The following is a 26,788-nucleotide window of genomic DNA, read 5'->3' as shown; positions in this document are numbered from 1 at the left end:
TTCAGAGGGCCTTCCCTAACCACCACCCAGTCTGAGAATGAATGTGCAATATCTCCAAGCAGGGCTTGGCTTACATGCCATGTTAGAGGTACTATTTACCCTAACAGCTCTCCTCTCACAGAAGAGAGGCAATTGTTTTTTTACTATTCTCCCAAGGCTGCAGCTTTATCATAAAAAACAATTTTTTTTAGAACAGCTAAAGCATGTTAATTTTCACTTTTATGTATCTTCATGTTCTTTATGACTAATATTTTAAGTGAATACTGAATTTAAAACTTCTAAATGTAACACCTGCACATTTTTGATGAGTATACTTCAGCAGGGTTACTCACATAGAGATGTAGTGGAACTGCAATCACACAAGAATCAAGGTGCAAAGGAAAAAAAAAAAAGCTGAGCTACAAAGAAAAAAAAGTGCCTATGCTATACTGTGTAGCAATATCATAAATCACATTTTGACCAGATACAACTAATATTATGGGTTTTTTTCTTTTCTTTTCTTTTTTTTCCAGTTCCCTTTTACATTTTACTTATTCTTCTCAGATTTGACTTTGAAGGTCTTTTTTTTTTTTTTTTTTCTGAATGAAATAGCTTGTGCTTGATATTGAAATTTGATTTGACAATAATATAGAAGTGAAACTTTAAAGACAAAAAGGTTCATTAGAATTCACCACTGGTACGTGTCAGAGGATACTAATCCACTGATGCTTCCCTGTAACTTTTTGGTTAAGGATTGAGAAGGAGTAAAATGGGTATATTGCTGCTCTTTTAAAACAGAGGAAAATTAAATTATCATCTTCATCATCCTTAGTTATGGAAGCAGCAGTCCTCTATCCTCTTTATTAACTCTGAAAGATATAATCATGGAATTTGTCTGCTAGGACCGGAGCTATATTCATATATTTTTCCTTTTCAGGGTAACTATTCTTCCACAAGGAAGCTTGCGAATTCTGAATGCTTCCAAGTCTGATGAAGGACGGTATTCATGCCGAGGTGTAAATGTATTTGGGTCAGCAGAAATTGTTGCATCAGTATCTGTTAAAGGTATGAAAAAAATACTTTAATGTTTTTGATGATTTCCCATTGTTTCCTTATTGCTTACAATCTCCAGCCAAGCATACAACAGCACTGTACAAACAGAATAAGAGACCATTTAAAACAAACTAGCAGGTTAACCTCTCTTTGATCAAACACTGCATGAAATTGCACAGTTCAGCTGTTAAATTTTAGCTGAATTTAAAAATTTAGCATTTTTAAATTTAAAAATTTAAATTTTTACATCAACTGGATCATAAATAATTCTACCAATAAAGCAGAAGAAAACAAAATAACTAAAAATCAATACCACTTTTAACATGGATCAGTTTCACAAACTCATTTTGCCCATACCCCTTTCTGCATGGGAATAAAGAACTCAAAGATATTATATTGATGTCTTTCTATAACTAGACTTCCAACTAAATGTTCTTAATCCTTCTATATTTCAAGAACCTACAAGAATAGAGCTGACTCCCAAGAAGATAGAGTTAACGGTTGGAGAAAGCATCGTCCTCAGTTGCAAAGCCCTTCATGATAGCACGCTAGATGTCACTTTCTATTGGACACTTAATGGGCAGCCAATTGATTTTGATAAAGAAGATGGGCACTTTGAAAGCATCAAGGCAGTAAGTAAACATGCATATTTTATGCACTGCAGATTGATAAGAATTTTTATGCTTTTGCACGTTATATAAGATAACTTGTTTCACTAATGTTGAAAAGACATGGAGAGGAGAGGAAGATTTCAGGTCACAAGAGTTAAGCCTCCATGCTAGCAGCAAGGCATCTGATGATCTTTCTGAGGGAACAGAAAGCAATTTAAATCCAACTCCCTTTGTATGATTCTAATGATTTTAATATGGAAAACATGTTTCTATAAGCATTAATTCCTTTTTCACAAATAATATGGGTGTAGAAGTATCCTTATCTCCGAATGCTTTTACTTGCTTAGTACACATTTTGATATCTGAATAGTAAGGAACATACATTTTCCACTTCCCTGCACAAAGTAGTTACTAGCTGTACAACTGTTATTAAAATGAACAAAAATAATTTGGAAAAGTACACACACAAATTATACATTACCCTATAATTAAAACAGTTTGATGTGATCAAATAATAGTACAATAAAGTAGTGAAAACATGTTTGTTTTAAGTTATTGTCTCAAATTTAAGTACAATTAAGAAAAGTTAACTTTACATTATAAAACTTGTCAGCTGCAATTCACTTCTAATTGGCTTTAAATAAATCATACTGTACTCATTTTATGTGAGTGTTGGTGTTTGGTTCTGTATATATATATGTGTGGGTTTTTTTCTGTTAGTGATTTGTCTGTTTGTCTTTTAATTTGGCTTGATTTAATAAGTCTTTTAATGGAAAAAGATTAGCAAGGCATACCTTAGTGTAAGGTTCTTAGCATACTTATCTTTATCTAACAAAGTCCAATACACAAAATCCAGTACTAAATATTTAAGAAGGAAAACTTTTTTTTTCTTTTTTTTAAACTACAAGGTTACAACATCATATGATTCAAGAAAATGCCCTATAAATACAATTTAACTTGAGATTTTTTACCCAAAATTTCAAATATAAATGTATTACACAGTTTCTTCAGCATATTTTAGCCTTCCTATGTTGAAGGGAATTTCTAATCACTGAGAAAGCCATTTCTCATACAAAAGTAAAGTTAATTTAATTGAATTAAAATTTTATATGTACTCAGGAATAAGTAGATTATGGAAGTATTCTTCCATAATTGCATTTCTTCTAGAAACTGCCATCAAATTTATAAAAATAAGGTCTGTTCAAAGGGAGAATTTGGAGTAGTACATACTGGGCCTATATCCAGAGAAATATTCATGCAGTCATAATGGAGCCAATACTTGTATCTAAATGATGAAGTAGAAAAAAAAAAAAGTTGTTTAATGAGTAAATATTTGCCATCTTGAGAGTCACACAAGCCTGAAACATTTCCTAAATGTTTTCCTAAAGTGTATATTTTTTTTTACAAATGGCAAAATAATACAAAATAATACAAAATAAAATAATGCAAAATAAAATAAATATGAATTGAAAGAAGAGAAGGCAAGAATAATTTGTAAAATATATTAAAATTAAGAACTGCTTAGCCACTATTAAATCAGTGTTAAAATAATAAAATACTATAAAGCTTTAAAGAAATTCCACAATGAAGTTAGGCACTCTTTTTTTTTAATTTTTATTTTATATTTTACAAACAGGATTAGCTTGATTTTGTCTTTGTGTGATTGCTCACAGAAGATATTGCTATGTCATGCTTCATTTACTTGCATTTGTAAATCATTATAAGACAAGGAATTTATTTTCTGTTTTTTAGAACTTGGATGAACTGTAAAGGGCTGGTGATACGTGCTCACAGGCAGGAGTTGACAGGATAAATATTCATTTTCAATACATAGATACTAAATCATAACCATATTAGGACAGCCCTTATCAAAATTTTCTATATCCTGTTGAAAGTATCATCTGATATATCCTTCTCCCTCTTTAAAATCAGTAGTAAAAACCTTTGCAAAGAGCTGCTTACCAAAAGGCATATCTTTACGCCTATGTTGTCACAAAATCAAGGTGAATTGTCATATGCAAAACCTCACTGTATTAACTGTGCAAAGAGTACATTTTTTGTGTACGGCTGTGTGACAGCCATTTTAGGGAGAAAATCCAATAATAATTCCCATAGCTATTCACTTGCAGAGCCTCATTTACCTTTCTGTTAATCACTTTTGTACAGTAAATTAGCCAAGAGGATAAAAATATATTTTTTTCATTAAAACCTGAGATATGACACGGTAGTTGAGGAAAGAAAAACAAAATAAACCTCTTCAGTTTATCCTATCAAGTTATCTTTAATCCATCCATTCTCAAAGAGACATACACATTAAAATCATCACTTTAAGAATGCAGTGAAAAGAACTTGAAGAACTCTTAAAATATAATAGAATTCAATTTTTATCCCTTATTTTCTTTGAAAAAATACTTCTTTATTGCATGAGTTGATCATGTTCAATTTGCTTTTCATTTCAGTACATCTAAGAAAAATATATCCTTTGTGTGCATGACATTCTATAATTACACATCTATTTTGTGTTGCACACACTGATTCTTCATCAGATGAAAAATGCTCAGACTGATTTGGGTTCAGTCTATGTGTTTGAAAGCCTGACAAATTGAATATTATTTGAATGGACTTTGTTAATAATGAAACTACTCTCAGCTTCTCAACACCAGTTGCACTGTATGCACTTTCACCATGGCAGCTCCAGGTGTTAAGTATGATAAACATTCTAATGCTTAGTGCAATATTGTAAAAACTATCACCTAAGTAACATCTATTTGGGTCATAGATAAATTTCCACTTAGTAAAATTTTGTGTTCCCTAGTAATTACAATTAATTGGAAAACTTATCTGATATATATTGTTTCGCTTGCTTTTAAATTATGGGGGCTGCTCTGAAAGTAAGGTCTAATTTTATTATGTTGGCTCACAGTGTCACAGGCAGGTGGTGGTAGGGCTGTAGAGGTTGAACCTTCCCACCAATATTCCATTACACGTTGTTACTGTGTGACAGATGGCAGCAGAGGGATCGTCTGACAAATGGTGTCTGACATGGAAGTTCATATGAAGCAAAGGTGTCACTGAATTCCCTCGTGGAAAAAAATGGCACCCATTGACATTCATCAATGGTGACGAATTTATGGAGACTGTACAGTGGTGTGAGCACAGCAAAGTGGTGAATGGCGTTTCAGCAGTGGCAACAGTGCCATGTAAGGCAAGCCATGTTCCAGATGACCATGCAGATATTTACTAGCATGACATGCAGGCTGATGTCCATCACTGATGGAAAATGCACGGCTAATAATGGTGATTGTGTTGAAAAATAGTATTTTGTAGCTATTTTGAGAATTTGTTCTACCAAATAGTTTGGTAATTGCTTTTAGTTTCCATAACTAACTAGGAGGCATTACTTTTGGAGCAACCTATATATATTTATTACAAATAATAATAATAATTGTTATCATTTTCCAGATTGATAAGTAATTTTTATACAAATTGAAAGTGTCCTTGTTGTTATTTACTTAGCTCCAAAAGATTTTATACCTATGTCAATGCTAATACTTCGGGGACTTGTCTAGCAAGAGGATAAATGTTGTACAGTTGTCAAGTTGCACAAAGCTGTGCATAAAGGGAATATTAAAGAAAAGAAACTATAATCCACTGGGGTAATTGCTGCAGTCTACACTCGAAGACAGGAAGGCATGCCAAATCTTTTGCATGCTTAACTCTACAATACGTTTGGTAGCACAATTATCATTCAATGGGATACAAATATTCAGGGTCTTTTGGCATCATACAAATCTTACTTGATCCACCAAAAGACATTATAACATTTCAGGGTCTATGAGGAGGTAGTCCCAATAATTAAAAAAAAAAAAAAAGACTTTGCATGGAAGTCTGAACTGACAAGATTTCCTACTGGGAACACAAGTGAACACTTTGGTGCAGAAAACATAAACTTTCTTGTTTCTGTTAGGGTAGCCTTGATTCTCTATCTTACTCTTTTTTGTCAAGTCTAGAAATGCCAGTCAAAATCCTCTTCAGAATTTTCTTTTTTAAGGCTTCCAATTAAGTTAATTGACCTTAATTTTCTCCAGGAGGTATCACTTTTCTAGGTAAAAACATATGATTCTGTGTGTATCCCCAGCTATCCCTATTCCAAACTTATATTTGAAAGTTGATATTGTTTTTATGGCAGTTAAGCACAATGATTTATTTTGGTCATCCACATACAGGTAAGCAGCAGCATTTCTCTCAGAGTCCCTCACCTTGATCTGCATGAGTGTCTTTCACTCAGTGGCTGAGGAAAGTGTTTTAGTTTCAGTATCTTCTTGGTCTTTGGTCTTAACTGAAACAGCAACCATGGGAAGCAATAAACATAAACTGTCAAGTTGTATTTTACAGTGGTCATTTATCCACACAGAAGTGAGTTAAAATCTACTGTTTTGCTTAGAAAATGCTATAGAGGACTGGACAGTACTGGACAGCTAGCACTAAAGACCTCAATCTAATAACCTAGAAACTATGGGAGAGCATCTTTCCCTACATTTTCCTTTCTCTCCTCAGTTTTTTTGTAGTACAACAATTACATTTCACTTAAGAATAAAATTTAATTATCATTTTCCAGATAGGCACCAGTATGTTTTACATTATGTGGAATCAATTAAAACAGCGGGCTATTAATAATGTCTTTACTCTTTATTTGACATAAAACAAACAAGACTAATTAAATAGGGCCCTACTTTAACACTGACCCCAAAGGAAAACAATAGTTGGCCACAGTGTTGTAGAAGAGACATTTCTATCTCTCTTTCAAGCTAATACTGCTATATCCAATTCATTGCAAATAGCCGCAGTAGTTGGCTAGTGGTTGGAAAACATAGAATGGAGATCCAATTAATCTGATATCCAGATGCTTCAACCCTGTTCTCAGTACCAGAATTTTCCTATTTGTCACGCTACAGCAATTAAATACTTGAAAGATCTGAAGCAGTATCCAAATGAAATTATACTTTGTCTTTTGAAGTATTTCCTGCAGTAATGTAAATTTCTTGTGTATCAAGGAGAGGACAAACTGGAATAAGGATTTGTCAAAACTTTTTATTTGTTTTGTGATAGCTACAAACCAAAATCTGAACACAGTGAAAAATGTGGATTAACAAAACCCTTTACAGTGCACTACTTCCAGGCTATAAAAAGTCCCAGTGAACAGCTTACATTTGCAGACATGTCTGCATGCCACGTTAGAATGGAACAGTGAACATTTCCCAGAATCAAACAAGTGTGTAAACTGGTGTTCCCAAATACCTGTGGTTTTGGCTATGAGTAAAGAGTGAGAGAAGGTGGTAAATAGCATGTGTTCTCTTTCATTTTACTTTGGAGCAGTGAGATAACTGAGCATTTTGGACATGAGTCTCTTAACCTCCCTGAATCCTGATTTGTATTTAAAAAAAAAAAAAAAAAAAAAGATTGCTACTAAAAATAACACCCAAATCAATTTTGTACTGGCTTATTCAATTAAAGTATTTTTTACCTTTCCTTATTTAAAAGAAATATATTATAAAAAAAAATCCAGAGTATATACGAGATATTTCTCAACAGGCCATTCTTTATTCTTTCCCATTTACTTGCAGCTGATGGACCATTTAACTGCTTGGCCTCATGTTAATCTGGGCTGTAACAGCACCACTGGTGCTTTGTGCATCTGATTAATACAGCCTAATACTAAGACTTCTGTGCAGCATGTTTTTTACATACAATTCTGAAATCTTGCTCCCAAGCTGCTGTTCCTGATCATCTCTGGCAATATTTCTCCCTTGCACTTCTTATGCTGCTGCTCTTCTGTTTCTGATCTTATAGCCTTGCACCTGTAAATCCCAGTTGTATTGCTATGGCAGAATCTTCTGGGAAGTTCCCAATGGCCTGAAAATCACCTGGACTTCCTGCTTCCTTCTCCAAGTATGGTTGTCACAATCTCCTTTATGTCACATGCTAATGCAACCCGTCACATCTACTCTTCATGTTTCCTTTTCCTGTGTCTTCTTAAATGGCACAATTCTTACCACTGGGTTTTACTTTCATTTCTGACTTCTTCATCCGTTGCTGTCACCACTCTTACATTCAAGTCATGTCTTTATGGTTTATTTTTCCCCTCTTTCTACATCTTCAAATAGAGCACAGGTATCATATAAATCATTCAGTCTTGACTGAGCTCCTAGGCTCTTTTCCTAAATCACTTTCTTTTCAATTTTCAATAAAAACTTGATCCATGATTTTTTTACAAATCTACTCTAGTACCTGAGACGCTGACTCCCAGTACTCATTTAGCTCCATCTCTTCTTCTACCTTCTCTCAATGCAATGAATTAGATTCATTTGCGGCAAATCGGGCTACAATTTAATGTCCTCTCTGTTCACTCCAACACCTACATCTGTTCCTATCCAGTATTTCCCCGGCAAAAAAACAAGTTTTTCATTATTCCTGTTATCACAGAGCAAAGTACTCAGAAACACTGCTTCTGGAAGGGCCCCCATCCCCACTGGAAGATTCTTTTGGATTCCACAGATCTGAAAATTTGAGAACCGTCTCTTTTACAATTTCTTATAATCAGGGACAAAGTAAAATATGTAATCAGGTGGTATAATCACCTGGTACCAGCCTGGATGCTAATATACTGCCTTTCTTATTCTACTATACACCACTAATCACAACAAACAGTAAAAATAAGGAAATCTTTGATCCAAATGTTTTTATATGGTTAAAAGATAAAAGGCGGGATATAGCTTTCCATGATCCTTATATCAACACAAAGACCTGTTTTAAAGAAAAAAAAACATTAGATATTTGCAATTTGTAAACAGCACGAGCAACAAACGGACAAGTGGTTGATGTCTTAAAGCTGAGAATTTGCATGAAATGGCATTTATATCATTCTAAAAGTATTTTGAATAGAGGTTGGCTGCAAGCCAACAATCCATCATACCATACATACAAATTGTCAGCATAGTTTAAGATCTTTATTGTATTGTTATTTTTCACTTACTGTTTATGTTACAAAGCTAACATTGCCATGAGCTTATCTTGTAAGATCATTGTTTTACTTCAGATAAATTCACCAAAAATAAACTCCACTGCTAATCAAATATGTCAAACAAACAAGATTCAGCTGTGAAATCATTTTTCAATTCTGCCTGACTGAATTTCATTAATAAACACTATTCTGTTAAATCCAATAATGTCTGAGTCAGGAATTCACCTGTGTTCTAGCTGTGAAAATCCCCATATATCCTAAATAATTACTTAAGCTGAAGAAGGTCACATTAATAGCTGTGGTCTTTCTTATTTAGGATCAAATCACTGTCCCATTTAATTACAGAGCATTGTTCTACTCTTTTCAGTTTATACAGAAGGTGACTTCACAAAATCTTTTCAAGCTTTTGGTTCCTCTCAGCCATTCTCTTCTATATAGAAACTCCCTTTGCAGGAAAGCATCTTCACACCTGACTCACAAGTGAGTAAGATGAGGGCCAGCCACAGCAAATCCCTGCAGTTGCAATAAGGAACTGATTCAAACACCAGTTAGGCTTTTATCATAGAAGTTTTCCTGCAATAGCAGTCAAGTTTTGTCCACTCCTTTCCTTGTTGATTTAACCTTTTGTTGTCTCATGGTCTGTTATAACCGCCTAACTAACCTTTTATATATGTTCCTCTAAGCAGGGAAATGTTTTTCACCATATGGTGGCCAGATGGAGTTCCCATTCCCAATCCTTGACACAAGTAATATACAGACTTGCTAGACCCCAGGCCATGCAGTGTAAAATCATCTCTATTGATTATCCAAGATTTTAATCTGCCTTTTCTTTTTGTCCCTCTTGACAAGGTAAAACAGAGCTACATTCACAGAACTGCAGCTGGAGTGTGAAAAGGTAGTGCTATGACCAATGTGGAAAATGGCAGATATTAGAAACAGATGATGTGAATACAGGTGAAATGAATGACATTATGAGGAGAGAATGATGTAAGGTTTCTAAGTTTCATGCATGTTTTGCAGATATGATTCTGCAGTTTGAACAGAAGTGATGAGCTGTGCAATAATCAAACCAATGTTTAATTCTTCCATGGAAGAGATAGGGAGGAAGTAAAGAACAGACATAATGGACACTAAGAAAGGGCTCTGCATTATAACTGTGATCTCCTTTTCAAGTGAAGGCAGCTTATATATAGTTCTTGTGCAAAGACTTTAAAAGAAAAGGTAGGATACTGAATGAACCACCTTGATTTGGAGATAAAAACTCAGAAAATGAATGGACAGATTAACAGGGAGGTTTCCTAGCAACTGGCTCAAGGTAATGAACTCAGTCACACAGGAAGAATAAGCAAAATTCTCTGCACTTTAAGAACCATATGTAGAGGTTGCTTCACAGCAAAGCAATTCACATCTTAGGATTTATGAAACAGCCAGGAAAAATCCTCATACAGCTTCTTCTTATTAAGGAGGTGGGATGGATAAAAAGTATTAACTACTACATTACTTTCTGGTTTCGTGTCTTCTCTGCAAATCACTAGCAGTAAGGTAGTGGATGCAAAAAAACAAATCCAACAGGATGGTGCTCACTGAGCAAATTATGAATATTACATGCTCCTTGAAACCTTTTTTAGTTTGGGGAAGTATCTTTATATTAAAAGTAAACATATATATAAGTGAGATTAGCTCTTGTGAAAAATTAGTTCAAGAAGCACCTTACTGGTAAATCTAATTAGATACACCAAAGACACAATTGTGATCTCAGATAACATACTACATACCATGCTGGAGCAGCAAGAACAATAGATTCTTCACGTGCTTGTGATACTCACAGCACTGATCACTGGAGCCACACTGAACTTGATTAATGAGATATGCTGGAATATAATATAAATGGCACAATAATTTGTTGTCCTAGAAAGAACCATTAGTCATGACAGATAGTATTAGTAGCTGTGTAATTATTTTTCTGCCGGTTAATGAAGACAGGGAATGTGTTCAGCATTACAGAAAGTTCATAGCTGATGTTGGCCTTGAAGGTTAATTTTAGCTCTCTTTACAATCATTAGAAGTTGACTGATAAATCCACCTTCACTTAGTTAAATACAAGATATTGTCCACACAATAGATGCTTATACTGAATAAATACAAGTATTATAAATACAAGTATATACTTGGCTAAATGGGTTATTAATGTTATTCTGAACAACAGTGAATACACTTGCTAAGTGCAAGATCTTACACCTGGATTGTAGCAACCCCCACTAACAATACAAGCTGCGAGATGGAAGGGTAGATCACAACCCTGCTGAGAAAGACCTGGGGGCACTGGTGGATGGCAAGCTGCACAGGAGCCAGCAGTGTATCCTTGCAGCCCAGAAAGCCAACCATATCCTGGGCTGTGTCAAAAGAAGGACGGTCAGCAGGAAGAGGGAGTTGATCCTGTCCCTCTACTCCGTGCTGGTGGGGCTATTGCAAAATGTGCTCTGTTTAAGAACATCAAATTAATGGAGTAACATGCAGCTTTCAGAAATGTACACTTAATATAGTGGAAATATAAATGTAGACAAAATTAGACATTATATAGGAACACACAGTCACTGATACCTCAGGCTGTTCTGAGTCATATAACCAAGATGTGAGCTCTTTCCATACTACTTGCCATCTTCTCACTTGTTCTGTGTCTTGCCTGAAGGGGAAAGAGTGATTTTGTTGAAATGTCATTTTCCACTGAGAGAAGACAAAAAAAGAAGAAGAAGAAAGAAGGCAAACTTTCTAACCTTGGATATTTTTCTTAATGGAGTCTCTGCTACATTCTTTCTTAGTAGATTTTTTAAAAATGAATTGTAAATTTTAAACAAGCAGCTGTAGTAACATGTTATGGAGATTGGCTCAAGATATGGACAGCCAGCACATCAGTTTGACCATCAGAACTTACTGTAGCCTTGAACCTCTTATTATAAAAGTATCCTTATTCCAAGATTTACACTAATAAAAAGCAAACCCAAGAGCAGGAAAAAAGAAAGGTAGGAGAGTGGTGGGGTTGGGGCACAAACCTTGAATCACTGATATTGCCGTGTCTTTACTTTCAAATTCTCATTGTTTTTGAACAAATTTAAAACTCTAGTGCATTCTTACATGCGTTGAGTGTTTGGCCTCAGCCTCTCCTTCCCTGACTTTGTTCCAGGACAACAGAAGTTCAGAGACAAAGCTAATTTTCAGCATAGATAAATGTGATGACAATCCAGACACCACTATATTGACAATAGTTTAAAGAATGAACTGGCTAAGAATGAACTGACTAATCTATGTATTAATCAACACAAGATAACAAAGATTATATTATGGCTTATTACTACATCTTCTAATACCTTCCTAACACCTTTCCCTTCATTCCCAGCAATGAGGGTTGATTTAGGGTCAATATGGAATAGTCCTCACATTCTAATGGATGAGTATGAGCCTAGAAACAGCACTTGCATCACTTAATGAAGCCGTTGCTTACTCTTTCTATATGTTATGTAACTTTGTTACAAAAGTAGGATGAAATCTAGGAATACAGCAGCCGTTAGACGTTGCCAAACTCCTACTACATAAAAACTGATTCTGAAATGTGTGTCTTACATAATTCTGTAAGGACCCCAAAATTAGTAAAGACATTTGATGCTATTGAGCAGCAAATAATTTTGTCTTTTTTAAAAGGCCTGATCAGACATAGCTCCTAGTTATCTAAATAGAATCTATAATATCATCATCCATAATAATAAAGCTAATGTCTAATCATATATCCATCTGTATTAAACATATCACATGTAATTTCTCTCCACTCATACATTAAATCCAAGTGTTTCACAGGTACCTTTTTACTGCACTGTTCTCCACTTAAAGCAGTGATTCTTGCAATGTCTGCTTGTCTGCCCAGCTACACCAGTATGCAAATATTAAATATATATATATATTTATATTCTTTTTCCAAAGAATACTTTGATGTATACAGTCATGAGTCCTCTGGAAGAGAGGATGGCAGCCAGGATATTTAACAGCTTCTGAGCAATTAAACTAAATGGCCTTGACTTTCCAACTCTCTTTTCCCTCTTTACATGTGAATGTGCTTTGGTAGAGATTTTGCCTTGGTTATGAAAATTAAGAGAAGACTGATTAGCCTAGAAGTGGCCAGGTGGTTGGACTAGATGAACTTTAAAGGTACCTTCCTAATGAACTGTTCTAATATAAAAGCAGTTTATGCAATAGTTTATAATATGAATTGTTGTATTTAATAAAAATATAATTTGTTTTCATATGGATTATTATAGATTATGACTGAGAAAGTAAACTGTAATTCCCATACCATATGCTCAGGCTGGCCTTCATTCACTCTTATCTGATCTTTCCTCAAATACAATATTATAACAGTATCTGTGGATACTGTTTAGTGCTTACTAAATCTAACGGAACGATTTCCTTTTATATACATATGATGAAATGTGATGAAACTTACTCTAGTAAGTTTCAGATAAAACTGTTCTGCATGTGTAAAATTTGATATTATAATTTCAATTTATGAAATAGTACAGATATTTCTAAAAAAAGTCATCCATTCTCAAAATAAATGACTATTGTATCTTCCAAGTTTCTGCTCATAATTCTGGGGGGCTGTAGTTACCATTGCCTAGAACACTGAAAAACAAAAATCTTAATTATGAGTATTAATTTCTCCTTTGTCTGTAAAGATCAATAAACATAATCTTTTAAATGATCCTAATTTCATTCAAGATACATACTCCAAATATGACTGCATTGTAGAGAAGAGGAAGGAAGACTCCTTTTCATTTCTAAGAGCACATTTGCAATGCCAAGGATTACATCAAATATTTCTGTTTTGCTCTTTAATTAATTTCTTTGTGTTAGCTTGGATTCATTTTCTTTGAGCATGCAAATATCCATGGAGTGCTTTAAGCAAAATCAAAGTTATTAAAAACCCCAAATCCTCTTCTTTAGTCCTTATTAATAATTGTATAAATGCAGTGTGCTGATTATCTGCTGATAATCCTCAAAAGGGGATATTAGGGCACATGAATGTTGTAAGATGAAAGCTGCAGACGTGAATTTCTTACACTGCACAAAACACCCTGTGAGCTACCTTGAACACACAGATTTACTAAATTTTAAACGGGTTTTTCATTCCTGTTTCAGCAAGCGTCCTCGGCAGACCTGATGATCAGGAACATCCTACTGATGCATGCCGGGAGATACGGCTGCAGGGTCCAGACTGCAGCAGACGCCGTGTCGGATGAGACTGAGCTGCTCGTTAGGGGTGAGTGGCCTCAAGGCACCCTCTCAATGCACCAGGGTATGTAAATAAAATCTTAACAAATTGCACAAATGTAGGTCTATATGTAGGTAGGTATGATGAGTTCTTTGCTTCTTGTGCAATTCTCTGCATTTCACCTTAAGGTCAAGGCATCCTCCCAGGTTTAATGGTTTAGAAATATTTACCCTTCAAGAAAAGCGACCAAACAATGAAGTAGAAGTCCCTTAATAAGACAGGGATTTTTTTTTTTTTTTTCCTCACATGGAACTATGTTCACCAAATTCTGACAGCATCTTTGGGCCCAGTTTTGTAATCTGTTGAGTTACTCTGTCTTCCATTTAACACTTCTGATTTTGTACAGTAACATGTGGTCAGTGTTCTGCCGGACTTAAACCAGAAATAGGACACCACTTAGCCTGCAGTAAAGCCCAGCTTTAGTGCCATATGTACAATCCCTTATGCAGAGTATGTCTGTGTTCTACATTCTGTGTATGTGTGTGTGTATGGTCAGTGAACAACGGGAGCTGAGAACTTGCAGTTCACTTTCCAGTAATACACCTGGAGAATGCTGCAGTGCCAAAACTCACAGATCTCTGCAGGGTAGGAGAGCAGGACAATCTCACTGTGGATTACCTGGCTTTTGAAAGAATAAATTGAGAGAGATATTTTATTATCATTGATAAAAAAAATGAACTTCAGTTAAAATATAAATCAAAATTATATAGAGATTATAATCTTTCAAAAGTATTTATCACATTTCATCACTTCTTTAAATTTGATGTTTTCATATCCATCACTTTTAGGATGAATATACACTTGAAATGATAAAGAATGTTTCTGGCTGAGTGCAGAGCTCTTCACATTTTGATGAGAGTAGCTGCTAAATATTTCCATAAAGTCATTTTGAGGACCATCGACTTCCTATGAGATATGGCACTACTGGGATGGTGGCATTCAGTTTCCTCAGCATAGGCACATAATGCCATTTTAGCCACTTTATGAAATCTGAATCGACCTTGTACATTATACAAGACTGATGTTACTTTTACCTCCCTCAGACAAGAGCTGGAGGCTCTATGGGTAGGCAAGGCAATGCCAACTTTAATGCTATGGAATTTATTAAGTGATAAAAGTCTCTTAGCTTACTACTATCTAGGACATTGCAGAGCAGCTACTAAATTGTTTTTTCAACAATACCTGTTATATAAATGGGTTTCTTAAATTTGAAATAGAAAATAAATATTTATCTGAGGAAGAGGTTTGAGATAAATGTAAAATAGTGCATTATAAGAAGTAACAGAATGTATGTATTCAAGTGCCATATTGCCATGCCACCTTGCTTATGAAATCAAAACTGTGACAGCTTTATAATAGAATTTAAATGGGAATATTCTTGGATTAAAATGTTCATTCCTTAATTCTATGATTTAATAATTATAGGATGCAGTAAGAAAAGTTTATCTCTGACACAAACTGCTTTACATTGTGTGACTGCTTTTGTCTTGATATAAAGATAATTGTCCAAGAAAATACACGATATGTTTGGTTTGCTGAAGTAGTTAATCTTAAGATGTCTATGAAATTTATGCATAATAAATAAAATAAATTCCTACAGTGACAGTATTTGCTCAGGGCAGCCTAGTCTAGTGTTTGGCGACCCTGCACGTAGCAAGGAGATTGAAACTAGGTGATCATTGTGGTCCTTTTCAAACCAGGCCATTCTGTGATTCTATGATTAAAGCACATTGCAGAGTCACTAATGATTACTCTTCAAGAACATCAGTGTTCCAAAAATCCAAAATACTTAGAAGAATGTAATCTATCTTTCCTTATACTGTTAGAAGAATTTCATTTTGATTTCTATATCACTAATATTTTTTTATTCACCCATCTCAGTTTAATGAGGGCACTCAGTAGCCTACAATTTGACACTCTTTGATGATCCCAAATTGCAGCTCCTTTCTAACATCTGTAAGTTTAGCTTTTGGAGATACTGGGCTTTGCTTAGTAAAACAGATCAGTAATAGATCTTCAATAACGTGTCAGCATACTGGATAATTCCACCTCACAAAAGAAAATGTCATCTTTGAATAAAAAACACTGCCACCACACAATAAAGTCAGTGAGATACAAAGCCATATTATTATTTACTCCCAGTACAGTTTTCAGTAAAATAATTTCATTCTATTCATATTGAAAGCATTTTCCTGTTTTAAATTTTACAACCCATGTCAAAATCAAGACACCAGAAACATTGTTGTGAACTCTGGGAAGTGCCAACAGAAGCAAAGTTCCAGCGCAGCCTTGAAAATGAGTACTGATACCACTGATAGTATACCAGTATACATATCCTTAACAAATATATATATATATATATCCTTAACAAATATATATATATATATATCTTATATATATATATATATATATCTTGTAAACTCACCTTACTTGTGAGTTGTTCTATTGGAAGGTGACTTGAATATAGCCCAGGGAACTAAACCTGAAAGCACTTTTACCATTACACAGCTATTTTTCCTTGCCCTGCACTATAAAGTAGAATTTAAATTCCAAAATTGTCTTTAATGAAAAACAATCAAAATAACAGAAGTAAATGTCATCACATATATATATATATATATTATTTAGTTTAGTTACTTACATGGAGGCAATGATGCGTTGTCTCTGAATTAACTACTTATGTGTGTGAGATGCAAAAAAAATGAGAGCTGAAAGTTTCTATTCTTCAACTTTTTACTCTGGGTTATAACTTTTAAAAAATATTTTCAAATCTTTTTCAAAATCACTACCTTACATTTCTTAATTTTAGGGAAGCTGCAATGAAATACATGTCAAACATTTTTTTTTTCTAATGGTTTTTTTTTTTTCTAGTTAATCTCTTCCAGGAACACTTGAAAGTTAGATAAGAAATGATGTGTAAGACCATGTTTGAGCAAAACAAAGATTCAAATCCCTTCAGCTACTTACTTCTCAACAGAAAATCTAGATACATTCCTAAGTGCTTTGAAAATGTGATTAAATTCTGCATACTAAAGTAAGAAACAACTTTTTAGTGATTTCTAGTCATTTCTTTGTTCTCTAGATGTTGTTTTCTGAGCTCAGGTTATCTATTTTTCCCCTTTTGTTTCATTTTTCTAATGTTACCAAGAATGCAGGTGTCATTAAGAAGAGATGTTTTGTTGACAGCTGGACCTGTCAGGCAGTACATTAGCTTTCCAGCTTAAGTGTCTTGCATTTTAATCTAGATATGGGTTATGAATGACAAGTATTTCATGCCAGTCTCCTGCTAGTTAACAATGACCTTCAGACAACTGCTGTCCTGACATACTTGGCACGATCTGTTTATGTTCAAATAGATTACTCCATAACTTGGCAAAAATATTTCCTTTTTCAAGATAAGCTTCTGTGAAATTATCTGCTATTCATCATCACAAATTGCTTAAATTATTATTAACATAAATAAATAAGTCAGTCTTTTATTTAAAGCATATTAACTTTACTTTTGTTTTATGATTTATAGCAAGATGTGTTTCATTGACTCTGACACCTAAGCCCAAGGAGGTTATGTAGCAAGTTCACATTTTGGTGTTCAAACACCCTAGAGACATTTTAAAGGTCACAAATCACTCACCTATTAACCAGGTGCTTGAGTTTTAAATATTTAGGCTTCTGTGCACATACAGAAGCTCCTCAGCTGGATAGAGTCATCCATCTGAGATCTACCATACTCTCTAGATGCATACTTTAATTCTGTGGAAGTCCTCAGAGTGGTCGTTAACCCTCTGTATATATGAAAAGGATGACACATAGGATTCATCTCAAAGCCCAAGAACTGTGGGCCATTGATTCAATTTAGAAGATGTGATGCTCACCATTTACCATCAAGTTCGGCAACTGCAATGCTCAGCTACAAGGAACGATATCATTTTTGGGTTCGCTCAGATCCTGACTCAGAAACGCACTTGCTTCTTCTCAAGAGGATGTTATATCTGCAAGTAGTGGTTTAAGTGGGATCAAGACACACCATACCCTTTATGAGGCAAAGTAGCAAGAAAAATAGAAGCCAGGTGAGAAACAAATGAGAGCCTGACTCTTTAGTGTAGGATTTAGGGTCCCTTCCAGTATCACTAATGTTTGATTATTTCATTGAGCTGGCTAGTGCCCAAAAAAGGAACTCAACCACTGTCAACAGATTAAGCCAGTACTCTGAATTGGGAAAGCTAAATAAAAGACATACATCAGATTTCCCCTCTAGCAGAAGAATAAGAGCAAAAAGACTTATATGCCACTGCAAGATTTTCTGGAAGGCAATCATCAGAGCCTGTAGCAGCAGCAGGAGGCATATGGGGTAGACTGATATAATTCAAGGGCATCCAGAAGAGAAACCATCTTTTCATATAGGGTGGTAACTAACTATTCTGGCACTAGGCATGCACAGATGTGCTACTTCAGAGGAATTTTGCACAAGGTATTGTGTACGTCTGATGGGAAAAGAAGCAGTTTTACTGGAGTGAATTAACGTAACAACAGTCATATCACTGGACTTACACTGCTGACACCAAGTCTTCGCTTGATTACACTTCATGTATGCCTAGCGGTTTTGCTTGCTTGAGGAAAATGTAAGCAGAATAGCTGTTTCTCATGTAAACAAAGTTTGAAACAAAGAACCTATATATTTCCTATAAAATAAATATATTTATATTTTCCCCCACACTTGAAGTCATCAGCCATTTAAGAAGCAGAAATGATTAATGATTTTTGTGAATGTCAGTCTCATTCTTGACTTCAGTTCAAAAATAGTTCTCCCATGTTACATACCTTTTCTGGTTTCTAGCCTTTATTTATCCACTCATATCTTCAATTTTCAGTGAATATTTGCTAGCAACGAAGCACAGTAACAAAATGTTTCAAGTTGGCTGGATTTCCACCTATCATTGACACCCCAGTACTTGACTATCTCTGCACTGATTTTTCACAGTGAATTGATTACTAAAGCAGAAGGCTCTAATACAGGGTAAATATGCATGTTATGTTCAGGCACTAGTAATATTCCTTTCTCCTTATTCTGCAAATTTGGATTGGCTTAGAGGATCCTTGGCTTGGAGGACTGGCTTAGAAAAGCAACTGTACAGTTCAGCTGTACAGTTCAGCTGTATAGTGGGAGTCGATGTCACACAGCAGTCTGCAACTTTTACAAAGGTCAGTCTGAGGTTTTCTGTATTCTTTTAAGAACAGAGATCCCACTGAAGTGTGAGGCACTCCTGCTGCAGCAGTGGGCTGAGAGAACACCAGGGAGTTTCCTGCACAGAAGAGTTTCATTGCATGGCACTGTAGTCTGATGTAAATCAGAACAGTGCTTCAGACTGTTCAAAGTGAGTGATGTGGGTTATTTTCCACACTTATCCTTTTCTTGTCTTATTTTTAAGGCTCATCATGATAGACTTAGGAATATAAGAATGTGAAGTAAAGGCTTTTTTTAACATCTGTGAAAGCTTCAGTGCCTAATCAGAAGTACCAAGTCTCCAATATTTTAATATATATTTAATGAATTAATACATATATATTATAATATGTTACTGATTTGGTAACTTTGTCAAATAAATTCTGTCACTTAAGACCTATTTGTAAATTATTCTTTCAGAACTCCTTTTCAGTATGTTACACTCAAGTTAGTAAGTACTGACCGTAAACTACTGGGCCAGATGTTGTATGCTGTATTACAAACTGCTTTAAAATGCTCTATGAACCAGCCATCTCACCTCCAAGTTAATAAACTTTCTTTCAGATTGTTTCACTTAAGCAGTATAGACACAGTCAAGGCCAAGCTCTGGTTTTACAAAGGAGCAGAGAGAACCAGTCCTATAAACCACTGACTCAGTGTTTGACTTTCTACAACGTAAACAGTATAAGCTGCAACCTGTAGTAATTCTGGAAACTGCGAAGTAGCTATGCCTGGAAAAACTTAGTGAGGAAAAGGACCATTACCAGGAGAATTACAGTAATACAATAGCAAATAGCCTGCAAATTTGCTTTTTTTCTTTTTTTTTTAACACAGCGTCAATGGTTTACAGCTGGTTCGGCCGGGTTCCGTGACTAATGGGGTGCAGGGATCCTCAGATCCACACCTCCAGAAAGGGGAAACAGGGAACCCCAAATAATTAAAATCAGCAGCAATGATCTGAGGAGAAACATACTGATTTACTAAATATGATATCGGAATGCAAGATAGCACACTATAATACAATATAATTAGAATTGAAGCTAATAAATCAAATATGATGAGAGAGTATCTGAAAGCTGTAGGCCTTACAGTAGTGCTGAGGTGATGCCTGCGGTCGGGATGAGCAGCAGGGAGGAGAGCCAAAGGAAAAACAAAGGGGCTTCAGGTGATCTTAGCAGGGGTTATATCTCCTCTCTGAACAAAAAGCCCCCTGAGGTGTGTAGTTCTTCTCTTCTGGGCAGGTACCTGGAACAGGAGCATTAACACTTTAACTCCCAGTGCACTACATGATGTTATGATGTGGAGTACCGTTAACCAAAAATCATAAAACCATGACAGACGAAGATCAAATAAATAAAACAGAGGAATTGCTTCTACATGCTTCCTTGTATTCATCAATGATCACATAAAAGATTGTTGCAGCACATGCAGTAATTTACATATTTCTATTTAAAACATTTTAAGTACTATCTATTATATGCTTTAAGATACTACAGTTTATTTTAGGAACCGCTCAAAAATAGATTATGTTATTGTGTCAGTTCTGTTACAAATGGACCTGTGGTCTCTAAGAATTAATAGTTAACTTTGTTTATAATACTATTTCTATGGTCTATACATAAAGATTTTACAAGATTTAGATGTCAGATATTTTATGGGTATTTGAGCAATAGTTTGTTTACTGTTGTTTATTTTTATTATCCATTTTGATCATACTGTTCAAACTTATTATGGATGTTGAATGACACTGTGTTTCTTCAGAGGAATTAAAAATAATGTCCAGTCTTCTTAATACTCTGTATTAATTCTGTATGCCCTTGGAAATTTAATAGTATATATTAAAATAATTAGAATCTTTCAAACTATGTAAATGTTAGTACTACATTCATGGCAGGAAGATTGCTTTAAAATAGACTGGAAAGTATCTTTCTCCTGCAGTGAGCAGTATGCATTGCAAGACAGTGCACAGAAAGCTAACCAGGTGCACTGAGCTTGTCTACTGTAAGGAAAATGAGCTTTAAGATCAAACAGGTACTTGGAAGCTGTAAAACTTTGAAATGGAGCAGAGACCAATCTTGTAGCATAAAGGAATGAAAGCATTTGTGACTACAAAATGTGGTTTAAAAGTACATGTTTTGTGGTCTAAAAATAAAAATATATATTCAAAAAGAATTTAAACCTATTCATCTTGTAGACTGGCAAAACTACGTTATCTAAGAAAGAAATCTGCTCATGTTATATTTTTAGAGAAGTAACGTCTCCTCTGAACTCCACTGACCTGGATCAAATATAACTCGGGAACTGCTGGTTACATTGACCACACAGCTCCTTTCAGCTGTGATATTGCCAATAAAACTTGAAGACAAGCACTTGGGTTTAAAGGCCATCAGCCACAGCATTATTGCATAGAATGTAAACAAGGTCAGCAAATTCTTTCTGGTTCTTGAAATTACATTTGAACTGTAGCAAAGGTCATGGAGATGCCCTAAGTACAGGTCCCATTCGTTGGGCACACTGATATGACTGTAAATGTAAAATGCTCTCTGATGTCCATGGGTACAGCAGACTTTTCATATGAACAGTTACATTCTTGGTCCTGCATCCTTTGTTGAACAAGGGTAGGCACCACAGACTACCTGTTCATCTGCATCAGATCATGGAAATCATTTCTTATGCCCAAGTATTCTCTAGAAAAAGGCATAATTGGCATAACATAGGTTTGAAAGGGACAGGCAAACAGCACAAAGGTACATAAGATCAATAAGGTCTATTCTTTGGCTCTCTTTAGTATATAATTTTACAAGGGCTGCTCCAAAAGTAATGTCTCCTATTTATTCTGTTGGCCCACAGTGTCAGAGGCAGATGTTGGTGGAATGGCAGTAGACATTGAATCTTTCCATCAATATTCCATTACATTTTATTGTCATTCAACAGAGGGCAACAGAGAAGTAGTCTGACAAAATGTTATCTGACATGAAAGTATGGATGGAGCAAAGGTGTGGAACTGAATTCCACCCTGTAGAAAAAAATTGCACCCACTGACTTTCATCAATGCTTGCTGACACCAAACAATGGATATGAGTGCAGGGAGGCAGTGGGTGGTGCACTTCAGCAGTAGAAACAATGAAGTGAAAGACAAGACATGTTCTGAATGGCCATGCAGATTTTTATGAGAACAGCATGCAGACTGTTGTTCATTGCTGGTGTGTTTTGTAGCTGAGAATTTCCTCTATCAAATAGTGCTATTGTGCCCTCTGTATCAGGTGTAGTTTACATGAAAATAAATAGGAAGCATTACTTTCAGAGTGACCTACATAGCTGAAACATCTACAGTATTGGAAGATAATATGTTGCTGCAGATGGAGCATCAGCTGTTTAACCTACAGACTCCAGACCAGAACTTCCAGCAATCTGATTTTGTCTTAAAGTTATAATGTGTTCAACAATTTGAATGAGAGAATCTTAAGAGTTTAAAAATAGAACAGAAATTCCCTCTGTTTACAGATTTGTACATGGCAGGGAAACAATCAGGACAAAAGAGCACAAAATGTCCTAAGTACCACCACAGGCAGGACACAAGGGGCTGTCAGAACTATCCAGGCTGGAACATCAACATAATTCTCTTCATTATCTTCCAGTCTGACCTCCTTGACTGTCCTGGTCAGATTGGATTATGTCTTCTCCATCCTCCCAGGGCTTTATGTAGCTGTCTTACCACTTGAATACATCACATTTGTAGGAGTAAGGCTGAGAATGTAGCCTTAGTGCCCAATGCATTCATTACAAATCACACTTTTTGATCCATCCTCTTGTTCATCAGTATATGCAGAGCTGTAGGTGGACACTTCAGTATGGATTTATACTACAAGAAACAGTCCAGGTCCTGTTTTGTCATGTACTTTTTCCATTATCCAGTAGTTACCACCTCTTTCTCTTCCTCTTTTTCTTAACCTATTATCTTCTTGATGACAAGCTATTACACTTTGTCATTCAGAAAGTAAAACCTTCAGGCCAAGAATTCTATATTCATGAAGTGTTACATATCAGAGTTTTTATTAGTTTGGTAAAAGTAAGGATTATCTTGATCAGAGTGCAGTGAAATAAATCAGTGGACATCCTGGGATTCACAGGAAAGGGCACTGCCTCTCTGAATTACTAGAGTTATTATTGGTAATAGTCTTTAAAGAACTCTCATGTTAACATTGAATCATAGCAAGTAATCTAAAGGACCTCTCAGGATGATAATCCCAACAATAAAAAAACACATAAAAGAAGTTCGCCAAAATGCATACATGCATGTCCTGAAATGAGGCATCCATCAATGGAACTGCTCTGAAAGAAGATAACTGACTAATATCCTTACGCTGGATTTCCAATGTTCCTAGAGCTGCATAAGAGCCTATTGCAGCCTCAAATATCTTCCCTGTGAAGGTCAACTGCATTGTAATGCACTTACGACCAGTCATTTTCTGTGTAGTTTCCAGAGAACCATTTGAGCAGACAGTGCATTTTTTCCCCAATTGGCTATTCTCAACTAAAAAATTGTTTTAGAGATCCTGAACAATAACAGAGCCCTTGGGAAAAAAAGCTTCTCTGCATTAGCCATCCAGCTGACACCATGAATGATAACACCCGAGCATAAAATTTAATGAGATTTCTATAAAAATGAGTGACATCTGCATAGCACTCAGGTCCTGGCTAACTGTCATACATTTGTTATCACAGAGGCTTTTGTCCCTTATTAATCCGCTTTCACGAGTGCCTGCTGTTGGAAATGGAAATGCTTTTTAGCAGTCATCCTGCAGAATGTGTAAGAGCACACATCTCAGAAAGCATAATGACACATTGTCATGACTTGGAATGCATTTAAAAGGTTTAAAAAACATGAGAGAACTCCTACAACAAAATATATTGAGAATTTAGCAGGAGACATCCGCATAAATATATTTTATGTGTTTTTATATAAGTAAGAAACTTGTTCTTTTTCCTATAATACCATGGCTAGAAACTCTTCAGTAATATTCAGTGTGCATGGAAGAAATATTGTTGTAGAAAACAAGTACTAAAATATTTTCTTTTAATTTTATTTGTGCTTGGGACCATGCTATAATTCTTGGCCTGGGGCTCCAACTCAGTAAAAGCATATGATTGTATCAGAATGCCAGATTTCCTTTAAAATTTCCCCCATGGCTACAAATAAATATTTCACTAGCATTTTCCTACATCAACAGAGAGCCTGAAACAATAGATGATGAAGATTGAAGACCTCCCTCCTTTATTAAATTGGCCCCAGGATTTACTATTTTGAGACAAAGGCCTGACCTGCTGCATCCCAACAGAGAAGAGCAACTACATGGAGGAATGGAGGAGTGAAGATGACACATCTTTAGAAACACAGAATCACAGAATGGTTTAGGTTGAAGGGGACCTTTAAAATTATCTAGTTCCAACCTCCCACTAGACCAGGTAGCTCAAAGCCCCATCCAGCCTGGCCTAGAATGCCTTCAGGGAGGGGGCATCCTCAGTCTCTCTGGGCAACCTTTTCCAGAGTCTCACCAACCTCATATTAAAGAATTTCTTCCTAATATCTAGTCTAAATCAACCCTCCGTCTGTTTAAAGCCATTTCCCCTCATCCCATCACTACATGTCCTAATAAAAATAGTCCCTGCCCTCCTTTCCTTAAAGCCACTATAAGGTCTCCTTGGAACCTTCTCTTCTCCAGGCTGAACAGCCCCAGCTCTCATAACCTGTCCACAAAGGGAGGTGCTCCAATCCTCTGACAACCTCTGTGTCCGGCTTCATTTCCTTTTATGCTGGGGGCCCCAGAACTGGATGCAGTACTCTCAGAGGGGTCTCACAAGGGTGCAGTAGAAGGGGAGAATCACCACTCTTGACCTGCAGGTCACACTTCTCTTGATGCAGCCCAGGATACAGTTATCCTTCTGGGCTGCAAGCACACATTGCCAGCTCATGCTAAGTTTTTCATCAACCAGTACCCTCAAATCCTTCTCCTCAGGATTGCTCTCAAGCCATTCTCTGCCCAACCTGTATCTGTGCTTCGGATTGCCACAACCCAGGTGCAGGACCTTGTACTTGGCCTTGTTGAACTTCATGAGGTTAGCATGGGCCCACCTCTCAAGATTGTCCGGGTCCCTCTGGATGGCATCCCTTCCCTCAAGCGTGTCAACTGCACCACTCAGCTTGGTGTTGTCTGCAAACTTGCTGGGGGTGTACTCGATCCCACTGTCCATGTCACCTACAAAGATGTTAAATGGTCCTAGCACTGATGCCTGAAGAATGCCACTCATCACCGTTCTCTACTTGGACACTGAGCAGTTGACCACACTCTCTGAGTGTGACCATCCAGCCAATTCCTTATGCAGCAAGTGGTCTATCCATCAAATCCATTTTTCTCCAATTTGGTGACCAGGATGTTGTGTGGGTCATGCAGCTTTCTATTATGCTTTCTCACAGAAAGAAAACCAAGACCTTTCAACTGCAAATGAAAGCGGGTCTTATCACGTTCCACCTATGAACTGAGGGAAGGGTGACCAGATTCACAAAGCCTCCTCACTCAGTTAGATTAAGGTGAAAACATCACTCAGGATCCAAATAAAATCATCAGTTTTATTCAGAATCTCTGTACTACAATTATCTTAAAAATACTGGCACACTTACAATTATACCTTTCTGTGTGGCTAAATTATGTGAGTTTATAGGAAATTGAAGTAAGCCTTGTGTTACTTAATAACTTTCAATGGGAAAAAAGACAGAAAATGGAGAGACAGAGGAGGATTGGATAGGTAGGAAGATAGATAAATAGATAGATAGATAATGGTGAGTTCATCAATGTAGAGATTCTAGCTACAACTGCAACATCAAATGTTGAAACCACACCTGAGTATCTACCTCTCTTATCCTTAGTTGCTGAGCTCTCCTAGGACCGCACCACTCATAGTACCTTACAGTTAAGATGGAAGGGAATGGAGGGTGTTCAAAGGATCTGCTACACTATAACTTCAAAAGACAGTCTGACACATGCAAAGAGCATTGGGCTTCTCCAGAAATGCATCCACATTTTATTAATAAAAGTGTTTTCATCATTACCTTTCCTGCATGTTCATTTTGGGAGAAAATAGACAGTGCATTTCTGATTTCACATATTTCCATCTATGCAGAAGCAGAACTTCAGCCTGCAAGAAGAGGAACCTGGGAAAGAAATGGATGCCAAAAATATTCAGATTTTTCATAATTAATTATAGCTATTAATGATAGCAATATTTGAATTAAGTACCATTAGAAGTATTGAGTCCTGTGCTGGATTTATATAAGCTTTTAAGTATAGGAAATCACAAGAGACATTTTTATCCTGCATTTGCCCATAACAGAGATGTGCCTGTCCCCATAAACATCTGGTTCAGACAGCTGCAAAAAAAAAAAAAAAAAAAAAAAAAGGATCCTGAACCAGGGAAAACTTGCCTCCAATTTGGTTTGGAAAGTGCAAATGAACAATGTTTTAAAACACCATTAAGATCAATATCAGGAAGAATTAAAGGAGAAAATTAGGGGTAAGGAGGAAGCT

At 35.9% G+C, this 26,788-nt stretch overlaps 1 protein-coding gene across 9 annotated transcripts in view; it reads left to right on the top strand.

The window, feature by feature from the left end:
- The window catches only part of CNTN5 (contactin 5), a 603,593-nt gene that overhangs the window by 533,452 nt on the left and 43,353 nt on the right, over positions 1-26,788 (top strand). For all 9 annotated transcript variants that reach the window (XM_015279880.4, XM_015279870.4, XM_040707026.2 and 6 more), the window contains 3 exon segments: positions 917-1,044; positions 1,489-1,664; positions 13,852-13,972. In XM_015279880.4, the coding sequence (XP_015135366.2) occupies positions 917-1,044; positions 1,489-1,664; positions 13,852-13,972 (425 nt within the window).

This window comes from Gallus gallus, chromosome 1, assembly GCF_016699485.2.
Source record: "Gallus gallus isolate bGalGal1 chromosome 1, bGalGal1.mat.broiler.GRCg7b, whole genome shotgun sequence".
NCBI classification, from domain to species: Eukaryota; Metazoa; Chordata; class Aves; order Galliformes; family Phasianidae; genus Gallus; species Gallus gallus.
The sequence above is the reverse complement of the archived record's forward strand: the minus strand, read 5'-3'. Positions and strand labels throughout refer to the sequence as shown.